Genomic DNA, 13,755 nt, shown 5'->3' with positions numbered 1-13,755 from the left:
GCTTCCATGTCTCTCCAAGCTACTTGAGAAACTTGCCTACACTCTCCTCACACATTTTCTTAACTCATACAACTTATTGGACCCACATCAATCAGGCTTTCGCTCCCAACACTCCACATAGACAGCACTGACTAAAGTAGTGAATGATCTGGTCACTGCGAAGACTAAAGGCCATTACTCACTACTTATTCTTCTAGATATCTCTGCTGCTTTTGACACTGTTGACCACTCTCTTCTCATACAAACACTGCAATCCCTAGGTCTTCGGGACACGGCCCTCTCTTGGTTTCTATCCTACCTATCTAATCGCTATTTCAGTGTCCGTTTCTCTGAATCCACCTCCTCTTCACTACCTCTTTCAGTTGGAGTACCGCAGGGCTCAGTCTTAGGTCCTCTGCTTTTCTCAATCTATACCTCATCTCTTGGGAAACTAATCAGCTCTTTTGGATTTCAGTATCATCTGTATGCAGATGATACTCAAATCTACCTATACTCCCCTGATTTGTCTCTGTCTGTATTGGGCCAGGTCACTGAATGCCTCTCTGCCATTTCATCTTGGATGTCATCTCGCCACCTCAAACTTAATATTTCCAAAACAGAGTTAATTATATTTCCAACGGCCAGTAGCAGTTACCAACCTGATATTTCTATCACTGTTGAGAACTCGACAATCAACACTACACCACAATCTCGCTGCCTAGGTGTCATACTTGACTCAGATCTGTCCTTTGATCCTCACATTCACTATGTCTCAAAATCATGTTACATGCTTCTAAGAAACATATCCAAAATACGATCATACCTTACACAAGACACTGCTAAAACCCTAATCCATGCTCTCATTATCTCCCGCATTGATTATTGCAATAGTCTTCTTACTGGTCTTACTAAGATGAGACTCTCACCTTTACAATCCAGTCTGAATGCAGCTACAAGGCTAATATTCCTCGCTAGACGTTCATCATCTGCAGACCTACTTTGTCAGTCCCTCCATTGGCTACCTGTATTCTACCGTATTCAATATAAAATACTGTTACTTACACACAAGGCTATTAACCATACTACACTTACATACATCTCTTCGCTTATCTCAAAATATCTCCCAACCCGGCCCCTTCGCTCTTCACAAGATCTACATCTCTCATCCACACTCATTACTTGCTCCCATGCACGATTACAGGACTTTCTTCGGGCTGCACCCACTCTGTGGAATGTCCTACCATGTACAATAAGACTCTCCTCTAGTCTTCAAACCTTCAAGCATTCCCTGAAAACTCACCTATTCAGACAAACGTATCAAATTCCAGAACCGCTCACATTACCTTCATAGCTTTCTTATCCAATTATATTCCCAAAGTACAGTCCACACACATCCCCCACATATTTTCTTTCTTCACTCTCCCTTCCTCCTGACCCTGGTTCATCACTGCTGTGATGTGATATCATACAGCCCACCAAGAATCCTTACAATCTGGTGGACAACTATGCAATAGGTAGCACCTATCCTTGTATATCAATGCCTATTTCCCTATAGATTGTGAGCTTGCGAGCAGGGCCCTCCTACCTCTATGACTGTTTGTTTTTACCCAGTTTTGTCTTCTAATTGTGTCTAGTTGTAAAGCGCAATGGAATTTGCTGCACTATAGAAGAAACTGTTAATAAATAATAAATAAGTATACTATGTAATAATAATAATAACAATAATAATTAATAATATTTTTATTTATATATATAGCATTCTTTCTCCAATAGGACTCAAGGCGCTTAACAGATACATAGCATAATATAGTACAGAAAATAATTAAGTACAGAACAGCTTTTTATAGAATACAGAAGCATGTTTATACTAAAGGGACATTATGGAAATGCTTGAGTAAACAGGAAAGCCTTGAGTCAGTTTGTCACGATCCTAGGCACAACGATTCCCCAGATACGCCAATCTGCGAATCCCTGTCACGTGACACCGTTACTGGATACCTGAGCGCGTGCGTTAATTTCAACATGGTCACTGCCACCAGCCAAAGTACAAACGTTTAGGGTATGACTCAAGGCAAACTTATGGCTTTTGCCTGCACCCAGAATTATTAATATTTTGGTAACGCCTCTTTCAGAGAGTTGGGTTGAATACACAACAGAAAACCAGAGCTAAAATTAGATTATTTAATTTATGTAAAACACTTCTAAACTTATGTCACAGAAAAGAAAGTTACAAGATATGATGATAAAAAAGTTAAAGTCACATGAGTAAAGACAGTTTCAATAAAAATAAAAATAGGGCGATAAAGTACACCGATCCTAACACATGCAGAGTGGAATGATGGGATGAAGTGAAGCCTCTTCAGATATTTATGGACATTACAGAGTCAGGATGCTTCTTTGATAATGCACATCTTGCAGTCTGTGAGTGGTGTATTTAAGAACTCAAACTGCATTGTGTATGTATGTATGTATGTACACATGGGTCCACGGTTATCTTGACTAGTTTTCTGCGCTTAGGCACAACATAATTTAGTAGCATAAACCCTTCATCTATTGTACTCAGCTGCAATACAGTACAGAGAACAATACAGCAGGGGATTAAGTACGACTGGCCAGTCTCAGTTAATCCTATTAAAGGTCAAGATAAAAGTGGACCCATCTGTCTGTATGTATGTATGTATGTATGTATGTATGTATGTATGTATTTATGTATTTATGTATGTATGTGTACTATGTGTATAGGTATGCACGCTATGTATGTGGACAATGTATATTCATGTATAAGTATGTACACTGTGTATATGTACACTGTATATGTATGCATATTATGTACTGTATATATATTATATGTATAGCTATGTATACTATGTATATCAGGGGCAGGGGTGGACAGGGCTTGTAAAAGAGCCCCATTTCTCTGTATGCCAGGCAGCCGAGCAGAACGTCAGGAAGCGGAGCTGCTCAGCCAGCCCCAATCTCTAGGTCTGCCGTACTAGTCCATTGGTCCTTCTGTCTTTTGGCAGAAGTGCCCGATGGCCAGTGCAGCCCTGGTCAGGGATAGGCAGCACTCTGCACTTCAGCTGCTGAGGAACTACATATTCCACCATGCCTTACCACAGTTTTGCTGTTAGGGCATTCAAAAACTGTGGCAGGAATTTCTGGGATGTTTAGTTCCACAGCATTAGAAGTGCCGGATGTTGCCTACCCCTGCTGTATTTATGCATAATGTGTATATGCACATTTTCTGTATTTATGAATGCTCTATATGTATACTTTAGATATGTACACTAGGGTCACTGATTACTGACATTCTGATAAAAGAGTCACCGGTTTTTGAAAATGTAATAAAAGGGGTATACATTATAATAAAGGAATAGGTTATTGATTTTTAATAAAAGGGGGCACATACAGGTATGTTTGATAATCTAATAAAACAGGCACAGATTACTGATTTTATAATAATGTGGGGGTGGCTACACCCCTCCAATTGATGCCTACACCTACCCAAGGGTGGTCATGCCCCTTCAACAAGCCCCTGCCATTTCATTTCCTGTGGGCCCACTTATGCCCCAGTCTGACACTGCTTATAAGGTACTGGTATAGAGCTTGATAAACATACAGTCGTTTAACCACTCCTCTGGAATTGACTATTTGCTATCATATTACTTTTTAATAGAAATACGTCAGAAATTAGCAGAGAACTTACCCCACAGAAGGATTCACTGTTTCAATATAATCATTACACCTTCCAATTACAATGGCCTCCAGGTTGGGGGTTGTACCTAGTCCGCTCCATTTCCTTCCTGCAACTACTGGTAACTGTACAAGATGAACGGTACTAAGGAGCAGGACCTCCGAGATCAAATTAGAGATATACATCATGAGTCAACGGCAATGCAGTGAGCTGAAATAACCTGTACAAAATAAAACCCAGAATTATATATATGATATTATTTCACTATGTTCCACAAAAGTAAACTGGGATATAGAACTAGGCTATCAGTTCCATGTTAGTCTTCTGTGATTCATCAAGCTTAGATTTTCTGGATATTTGTATTTTTTTATATCCTATGTTGCAGATGTTATGGTGTCCTTAGATATTTATGGGTTTAGCAGTCAGTCAAACATTTTATACAGCAACTGGAGAAGATGAAAATATGATGTTGCACTCCATTAAAATATACAGAGGAGTGAAACAATAAATAGAGCATCTTTAGAGCATCTTTTCTAGTCAAATACATTGCAGACTCTGTGATGCAAGACATGGGCTCAATATGAGATCCCAGCAGTCAGGGGACTGACACCGGGATGCCGACAGCCGGGATCCCGGCGGTGAGCGCTGCATGTCCCCTCGCTGGCTCGCTGAACTCGACTATTCCCCCTGGGGTCCTGACCGGCGGTCAATTGACTGCCTCCCCAATACAAACATGCCAGACAAGAATTCTGTACACTCAGTTTACAACTTTCATGTTTTTTTGTCTCCGTTGAAGCCCACTTTGGGCATACAGTGCTGGGTCACACAAGAAAAATAAATGCATTTTAAAACAACTCTTAAAATAAAAATGGCTTAATTTTAATAATAACCATTTTGCTTCCCACTGCATCTTCTATGGCCATCCTGAGATGGAAATGGCACAAGAACATAGCAGACAGTACAGGTATTGCCGATAAATAATGTTTTCCCTATTTTCTTCTGCATTAAATGCAGATATGACGATCCTGCATCAATGCGAAAGATTGATGTGGGACCGCTGTTTAGCCACCCCTAATCCAAGACTAGGTGCTGTGTAACAATGAGCTATGGAACTGGCGGATATATTTACTAAAATTAGATTTTGGAACCATCTTTATGAGTCTTCAAAATCGATTGAAATCGATTCTTTTTGATTTGCTAAAATCTTAAAAAATCCCTCATTTACGAAAAATCAATTTTGAATTCGATTTTCAAATCGAATTTGATGTGGATTCATGTTTGGAAGGGATTTTGAGTTGAATTTTTGAAATCCCTTCCAAAATCGAACCTCAAATCCTCATTAAATCCACAGCAAAATTGATTGCAAAATATAACAGAACTTCCTCATTGCTTCCTATTGGTCCAAATGTATCACATGCACACTAATTAAAGGGGAAGCGCTCTCTTTACACTGTTTTATACATGAAAACCTAACTGATGATTATTATTTTTTTTTAAATACTTACAGCTGAAATAGTTGGCAATAAGTGTAGCTTTAATCTGCCTTCATGGCTGCCTTTCACTTTCTGTGCACACATAGGGCCTAATTCAGACCTGATTGCTGTGCTGCAAATTACACTGTCCAGTGATCAGATAGTCTCCGCCCGGGGGGGTGAAAATTTGCCCCGTGCAAGTGTGCGAATGTATGTGTACGCTGTGCGAAAATTCCCCTCAGTCAGTGGACAGCAGCAAAACCGTTCGCATCACACCATCGAATGTTTTTCCCATTCTGTGCAGTGTGTGCAGTCTGTGAGTAGCTGAAAACTTACTCCTCCAGTGTGAAAAAATCAGGCTGATTGGGGCCGGAGCTGACGTCACACACCCTCAGAAAATGCTTGGGAACATCTGCGTTTTTTCAGACACTCCCAGAAAAAGGCCAGTTACCACCCACAAACGTCCTCTTCCTGTCAATCACCTTGAGAACGCCCGTGTGATAGAAATTTTTGCACCATCCTGTTTCTGCTGTCCATCACGCATGCACATTGCGGTGCATGCGCAGTAGTGTGATAATCGCCCGCTGTGTGAAAACATCAGGTCTGAATCAGGATCAAAGTCAGTTGTTGGCAAAAAGAAAAAAATAACCCTCTGCCTGCTCCCTGTTTATTGCATAATCTGGATGGAGTGGTTTATTTAATGCACGATTATGCAATAGACACAATATCAAACACTTTTGCCAAATAATATAATAATATTTCTTTCTAATATATATATATATATATATATATATATATAAGGTGTAGAAAGCCCGGCACTCCCACAGATGGCTACATGCCCTGGTGCCCTCAGAAGGGAATGGACACAGAAATGAACAAACTGCGGCACCCAGGGACTGATAGAAGAATCACTGTATTAAGCAATACAAGACATCCAATACAAGTCATGGATGTCTTGTATTGCTTAATACAGTGATTCTTCTATCAGTCCCTGAGTGCCGCAGTTTGTTCATTTCTGTATATATATATATAGAGAGAGTAGTGTCCACACTCACGTATTGAGTAAAACTTGCTGGGGTGACATCCAAATAGCTGGGAACAAGGTCCCACTCCAACACAAATTCAATAGAAAAGCAGGAGCACTCACCAGTCTTCAAGGCAGTAAATAGCTTTTTACTGCCTTGAAGACTGGTGAGTGCTCCTGCTTTTCTATTGAATTTGTATATATATATATATATATATATATATATATTTTTTTTTTTTTAAATAAACCAAAAATGCATTCTGTCATGGGTTGGGTAGCTATATGTGGCTCTTTATACTTATGCTCAGCCGGAGTTTGTGGATTTGACAAATGGAGTCAGAAGCCAGGAGCAACAGCCATAGCCTAAGTAACCTTTTTTTGTGGAAGGGGAACAAATTAGAACAATATAGTAACAATTACTGTTACCTGCTTTATTAGCACATACTGGTATTTTATACAACAACCATCCCTCTGGCACTTGTTCCACAACAATTTTTGCAGACAGGGATAAATTGCTGAGGATGTAGGCATCATGGGACAAACCAGGATATCCAGTTACAACACTCATGATTTTAAAATTCATTATATGATCCAGACAAATTGCCCAATATTGTGCTCTGGTGCTATCTATTGCACATTCATGAAATAAGTATGATGTCTATAAGTATAAATATGTGCACTGTTCAACTCATGAAGCTGGTGATGGTGCTCTGATTGATCCTCCAGGGTTATCTTAGGTGGTGATTTGCATTGTGAAGGTAGATGCACAACATACCATAACCTTGGACATCCATTATTACTATTTCCACAATACCCTACATGCTTTTGGGTACTTAAAAAATCATCACTATCAATTTCCTACCATTACAATGGTGTTTAGAAGCCAAAATCGAATGTCTAACATCATTCTAACCATTTGGGGATTTGAGGTTCGATTTTTAGTTCAATTTCAAATCGATTTGCATATCAAATTTTAGTAAATGAGGGGATTCTATGTTGGGCTAAGGGAAAACTGATGTTTTTCAGAAATTCGATTTCTATTGGGATGTGAGTTGAGTTTGGCTTTAGAATCGATTTGACATTCGATTTGGTCTTTAGTAGATCTCTTCAATCTAAATTGAATGGAATTGAATGGAAATCAAATGGTAAATCCCTTGAAACGCCAAAATTGAATTTTAGTAAATATACCCCCAGCAGTGATGAACAGCTACAGCAACTTCTACCCTGCTGCTACTGCCTGATGGCAGTGGCAGTATGTGGAGGTGGTGTAGACATCTTGTGAGGGTGTATTGGGCAGGTAGGTCTCCAGATTAAGCATTCATAGCCAGCCTCCACATACCCTCCAGTGATTGGTGATGTATTGAATATGAAAACCTGTATAAAAATGTTGTGTCATTTGCAACCGCAATAAAACTTGTTAGTAAGCCCTGCTAAATGATGCATGTATTATAGTTCACTGTTTTGCAAGCGTGCCTAGGGATGACAGTTACAGTCTGTAAAAGGAGTAACAAATGTATATAATAATAGCAAATTTAAACTTTTATGTATGTTCTAATCCCAATCCTATAAATTATAAATTCCACACTATTTGCTAAAATGCTTTATTATAGATATATATATATAGTGTCCAAAACGGTTCGGCACTCACCCTTACTGAAACAATGTGCTCCGGTGCCCTCTGGAAATGATCATACACAATAGTCCATGCAAGCAGCGGCACTCGGAGACTGGCACAGGGAGCATTTGTGAACAACGGTAAATTTAATATATCACATCAACTCAAACTCCAACCTTTTGGGGTGGCATCGCCCCTTTGTCAAGGTGCAAAAATACAAGAAGTGACTTCTTGTATTTTTGCACCATGACAAAGGGGCGATGCCGTCCCGTAACATTGGAGTTTGAGATGATGTGATATATTAAATTTACCGTTGTTCACGAATGCTCCCTGTGCCAGTCTCTGAGTGCAGTTGCTTGCATGGACTATTGTATATACATATATATATTAGAGATGAGCGGCTTTGGTTCATCGAGATCCGAACCCCCCCAAACTTCACCTATTTTACACGGTCCGAGGCAGCCTCGAATCTTCCCGCCTTGCTCGGTTAACCCTGTGAATACCAAATTGCTTTCTAACAAATATTTAAAATGCCTGCTCTAATATATACTGCAGACGCCAGGTGCATCTTATTACCATGTGCCATGAATATGCGCTATACATCGCAAAACACTGCATCCCATAAGAGAAAACAATCCACCCACACATTATCTGAGTTCCAAATCTCATTGATGTATATATTTGTTATTAAAAGGATATGTATTCAATATATCACAATGTATAGTATACATATAGTTACATGGTTACAATTTATACAGTCAGCAGTTATACATACAGTTACAGGCCAGAGATACAATTACCATTCCCTCAATGCATCCTCCTCTTAATATATATCTCTCTCTCAGCAAATAAATACAGGAACTGGTCTGGCAACAACTCCACCATCGTCTGGGACAAAACAGCAACTAACTCCTGTGTGTCTCTGTAATGTGTTATCTAGTTTGGGGGAGTGCACACATCTAGTTTAAGGGAGGGAACTTTCTCATTCATGATGAGTCACTGGTCTGTTTGTATGCTAACCAGGTTCAGCCTTGAAGACATCAAGAGGGGCTGGCCTGAGTTTCCTGTCCACCACCTGTTTGGAATGTCCATTGTCCTAATAAGAGTGATTTTAGCTTTCATACATTTAATCATAACTACTTGTTGCAATGTCCTACAACTTAATAACAAGTATCAAATGAATCTACACATTAATCTGGTTGCTTTAATACCAAATATGACATGTCTATCTGGCTCCGCTCCAATAATATGCATACATGACGTTACTCCATTATATAATTTTAAATCATTATGATGTCTGGCGCTTGATATGTTATAATTATGTGCTGTATGAAATAAGTGTCGAATCCATCTCTGTGGCATGTCCTTGTAAATGCGTGTGTTACCATATATTGCTGTGCTCTCTGCGCATATTTGCAAGCATAGCGACTTATAATGTGTGTAGTCTGTATGTTCCCTCTATGTAATATTTTTTACTTTGACAGTCCACCCTTTGGCAGTAAACAATAACTGCCATCAATTATTAACATAAGAAAAAAATATCTCAGACAATAATTGGTGACCTAGACACAAGTATGTATTCATTTCACAAATCAGACACTTGACTATATTTGGGGAAGACAGGGAGGAGGACGAGACATCCCCTGTATGCACTCGGCGGTCACGGGACCACTGGTTGGGTGTGGGACAACATTCAACCTATAGAGTATGCTGGGATTGTGCTTTGGCCTATAATGTCTGATTTGGATGAACATTTCACACATACATGTACCTACGTCTTTGTACACTGATGTTTGGATTCGATTGAGGTTCTGCTTGGTAGATGAAGAAGACTCAAACAAATCGTGAAAGTGACATATAAAATTTTCATGATCTACATATTCCTATCATTTTCTGAACATTGTTTCCATTTCTGGAACGTATGCTAGGTCTGTTTAATAATTGACAAGGGTTATAAGTAGTGTCCTTCCTAAATAACATAAACCTTCGGAGTTCGGGGAGAGCCACTCATAAACCTTTCTTCCACATATATTAATGAGCTCTTTATCCGCAATGTGTGAATAGCCATTGTCTGATTGTTCCTGATTACCTCCGAACTCCATAACTACTAGACCTTTGATTTTTCTCTGGCTTTAACAAACTGATCAGCTAATCCTGGGATCCTATAAGGAAATCACTCCTTCCTCCAGAACCAGTTCCAGTCCCACACTCGACTCCTCATAAAAAAACCTTGCAAAGATAGAATGTCCTGAAAAAAAATGTTTGTCAGCGGGAAAGAGAGAAAAGAGAAATAGAACAAAACAACTCTTGTTCATAACAAATCAATTACAATGACTGGTCTTTCTGCAATCCTTTAGTACGCTCAGGTAGTGTTCAACAGTGCCGCCTCTCAGTCTTCACGGAACAGAGTCTCTGGTGATACTTTTGCGATCTCACTCCATTTATGAGTTCCTTCCGGACTACCGACTTTCCTGCAATGGGAATCGTGGACCCAAGTCTCTCTCTCGGCTGCTTTCACTGGGATAGTGCTGACAACAAAACTTGGTATGGTCCTTCCCACCTTTCTATTAGGCAACCTGAGTGTAAGAACAATCACACAGTCTCTTGGTTCACAATCAAGACAGTATTTGGCATACCAGCAATCAACAGTTTCAAGTTCTTTTGTCAAGTTCTCAAATGCTGGCTCATCTCGATAAAGTACTGTACTGTCACCTCATTGGTGTATTTCTGATCATTGTGTGGATCAATCATGACATGAGGTTGTCTTCCAAAACCAAAAAAAACACAAATACCAAAACGAAACAAATTTCGAAGAGGGTGATTCGTTAAGTGAAGATCTGGAAGTGGTTCCGATGCTACATAATACTAGTGGCAGTATCTATGATCACAATAGTACAATTTCAAGCTTTGCTCCTACTTCTAGGGGTACCATTAGCTAAACACAAATTTCTGCGCAATTTTTCTTTGCAGTAAACACAGCAGCATCCTTGGCGGCAGGAAATGCCTCTACCCAGTTTGAAAAAACATCAGTGCACACCAATACATAACAATAATTCCTAAAGGGTGTTAACTGTACGAAGTCGTTGTGTGTTTGCAATGTAGAGTACCATGAGCATAACTTAAAAAGAAAAAGAAAAAAAAAACATCTTTAGAGGAGAGAAAGAAGAAGAAAATGAAAAAGGAAATGTCAGGTTTGCCATTCACCAACAGGCATATCAGTGTCTTTACAAAATTTCCCTTCACCAGTATTCTCATCCTTCCTCCACCCTTTGTGCATGACAAGGCACACTGCAGTAATACTGGTGTTATCATGCTGTTGGGATATACTGGGTTTGGGCAGAAATTCTGAAAGACCTAGGCATGTGGAGTTTGAACTGTAATTGGGTCCATGTATTGTACCACCCTGTGTGAACGCAAAAGATGAAGAGGAAACTGTGGAGAAACAGAATAGTGGTTGGTGACAGATGAGTTTGTAGAGGTGGAGAAGATTTTATAAAAATTTGACAACTGGATTGGGCAATACGGGGAAGTGATTCTCTACTTGGTCTACTCCCCTTAAAAAAAAATTCTGTGTTTATCGTATCACTATTGGGACTATCCCAGCCATCAATCCAGTGTCCTGTCCATCCTAAGTTCACAGGGAACCCGGTATCTGTGAGATAATTTCCTCTACCTGTGATGGACATGCATCTAGAACAGTGAAATGTAACATTAGTCTTCGTGGGTGTCTAACATACTTTGTACTTCCTGGGCGGGAGCACATTATATGTATATCATATCTAACAAAGCTCCTGTTAAGTTAATTGGGGCCATTTCTGCTAGGAAAAAGAAGCAAAAGTTTAGAGGCCTCATCTTAACCCCAGCAATTTTTGTCAAAGGGTAATGTTGCATTTATTTTGTTCTTCCCATTAGCCAAATCTGTGTTTTCTCTATGGCTTTTGATTCCTTACTATATGTCCCTTGGTCCTGTCTATGTGTTTAATAATGTGGCTTGTGTTTTCTGTCTAGGGGGTCTATATTGACTATGTGTCCTACTACTCCTACAATCTCTGGCAAAATGCCCTTCCTTCCTGCAAGTGTAACATATTATTGACCATTAGGGATCTGGGGTTTGGACTGATGGGTCTTTCCTGTATGTGCCTGTATACTTACCGTCCTCAACCTCTCCACCTGTTGTTCTCTGCGCCTAGCACTATTCTTGTGATGTTCAATAGCACACTCTTTAAGATTACCTACTGAGACCCCTTTCCAATTTGGCAAAGAAGTCTGCACCCTGACCCTCAATGCCTTATTGAGCCCGTCCATTAGCACAGAGACAGCCACCTCCCATTTGCCGAATTAGTGTTTACCAGTGATCTTATCCAGATGGAGAGTTTTCTATTACTGCAAAAGACAAAAAAAATTTTTTTAACAAGCTTCTAGGTCATGCAAAGTATTCATTCAATCCTTCTCATCTCGTATTAAGGGTTTGTACATGGTCCAACAAACATTTCTGAGCTCATCTTGACTAGGGGCATTACTAGGAATGAATACTTCTTATATGGTAACTAAAAGAAATACCCGGGGGTTACCCTGTCTCTGTCCGCTTTCCTACTGGCAAATACTAAAGTGCGGACAGGTTTTTCTCCATTTCTGACGTTACTTTCTTGATTTTTATTTTATTTTTGGGTTTACTATATATGTACACGAATGATACCATACTTACCAGTTCCCCTGGTCTCAGCCACTTCCCCCACAGGCTACTGCTCTTCTTTTACCGGTTGGATACTCCTCTGAGTGCATGAGAAATGGCTGAAAACAATCAGGTCACCTTCTCCCCCTAAATAAAACTTCAACATTCATTAGTACATATATAGGTTACAGTCATATTTTTATTATTTTCTATAGTTTGTATGCTGGCCGTAACTGCTTCCACATCTACATATGGCGGTGTACTTGCATTCTCTTTTTTCTTCCTACTTGTTTATTGTTGCTACAAGTTCAAACAGTTCTTATATTTCTGTTCTTGTCTTATATGACTTTGGTTAGACATACCACCTGCAATACCTTAGGATCAAACTCACCAACCCCTCTTGCTGCCACAGGTTTAAACAATTTGTATGTCTGACGATTTGTTTTCTGGATTTTATCAGACATATTTTAATACCTACATTCTGCAGTACCTCTGGTTCAAAGCTGCCCACCCTAGGGAATGATACCCTATCGTTGTCAGTCATATGTACCCATTCGTCACAATAAACTTCAGTGTGTGAACCATATTTCTCACACATTATAAACCTTGCGGACCCCTTGGGCCGCGACTCTTCTGCCTGAACCCTGGCTACCATACGTCCCTTAGTTGAGCAACTGGCTCCCATAATTGTGGGCCTTTTCCCACAAACACCAAAATACTCAATATAAGCCGATGGTGAAAGTTCTCCAAGCGCTTTCACCCACTCCCGCCCACGTTGGCCGGTACTACCATACACTGTCGATAGCGAAGGCGATGTACCCAACTTAGGGCCTTTACTTTGACCTATATTTAATGGAAGTTTTTAGGAGTGACTTACCTTTTCCAGTAAATATCTGTCGTTGGAGATTTCCTGAGAGAGACCAGCGAAAACTCCCTTTATGCACTTGTACACAAATCACGCTTGCGTATGCTCTATACAGCGATAATGATACAGTGACTTTACGCAAAAGCTCGTAAAAGGAGTATCAAGTTGCGCTATGTATCGCACCCACAAACATGCGGTCCAATCGCACAGCGTATAGGTACTTGTTACCTATCCGCCCTACGACCACTGGAATCGAATCACAAACTGCGAAACCTCAGCCGGAGCGTATCAACAAAACTATACGGGTCACCAAGTTCAGAATTCCCTACCAAGCTCCTGTGTAAGTCTCCTCACGACTTACGTATTCCAATCTATACTAACGTGAGTTAGCCACCTCACGCCGCCAAGCCTCCACTCACTTGGTGTACCAAATG

General features: G+C 40.0%; 1 protein-coding gene across 1 annotated transcript in view; it reads right to left on the bottom strand.

The window, feature by feature from the left end:
- BST1 (bone marrow stromal cell antigen 1) overlaps positions 1 to 3,887 on the bottom strand; it is a 73,118-nt gene extending 69,231 nt beyond the window's left edge. Inside the window, exon 1 of the mRNA XM_063957000.1 lies at positions 3,686 to 3,887. Within this exon, the coding sequence (XP_063813070.1) occupies positions 3,686 to 3,861 (176 nt within the window). The 5' untranslated portion in view covers positions 3,862 to 3,887. The remainder of the gene's footprint in view (positions 1 to 3,685) is intronic.
- Between the last annotated feature and the right edge of the window lie 9,868 nt (positions 3,888 to 13,755).

The sequence above is a fragment of the Pseudophryne corroboree genome, chromosome 1 (genome assembly GCF_028390025.1).
Source record: "Pseudophryne corroboree isolate aPseCor3 chromosome 1, aPseCor3.hap2, whole genome shotgun sequence".
Classification (NCBI taxonomy): domain Eukaryota; kingdom Metazoa; phylum Chordata; class Amphibia; order Anura; family Myobatrachidae; genus Pseudophryne; species Pseudophryne corroboree.
The sequence above is the reverse complement of the archived record's forward strand: the minus strand, read 5'-3'. Positions and strand labels throughout refer to the sequence as shown.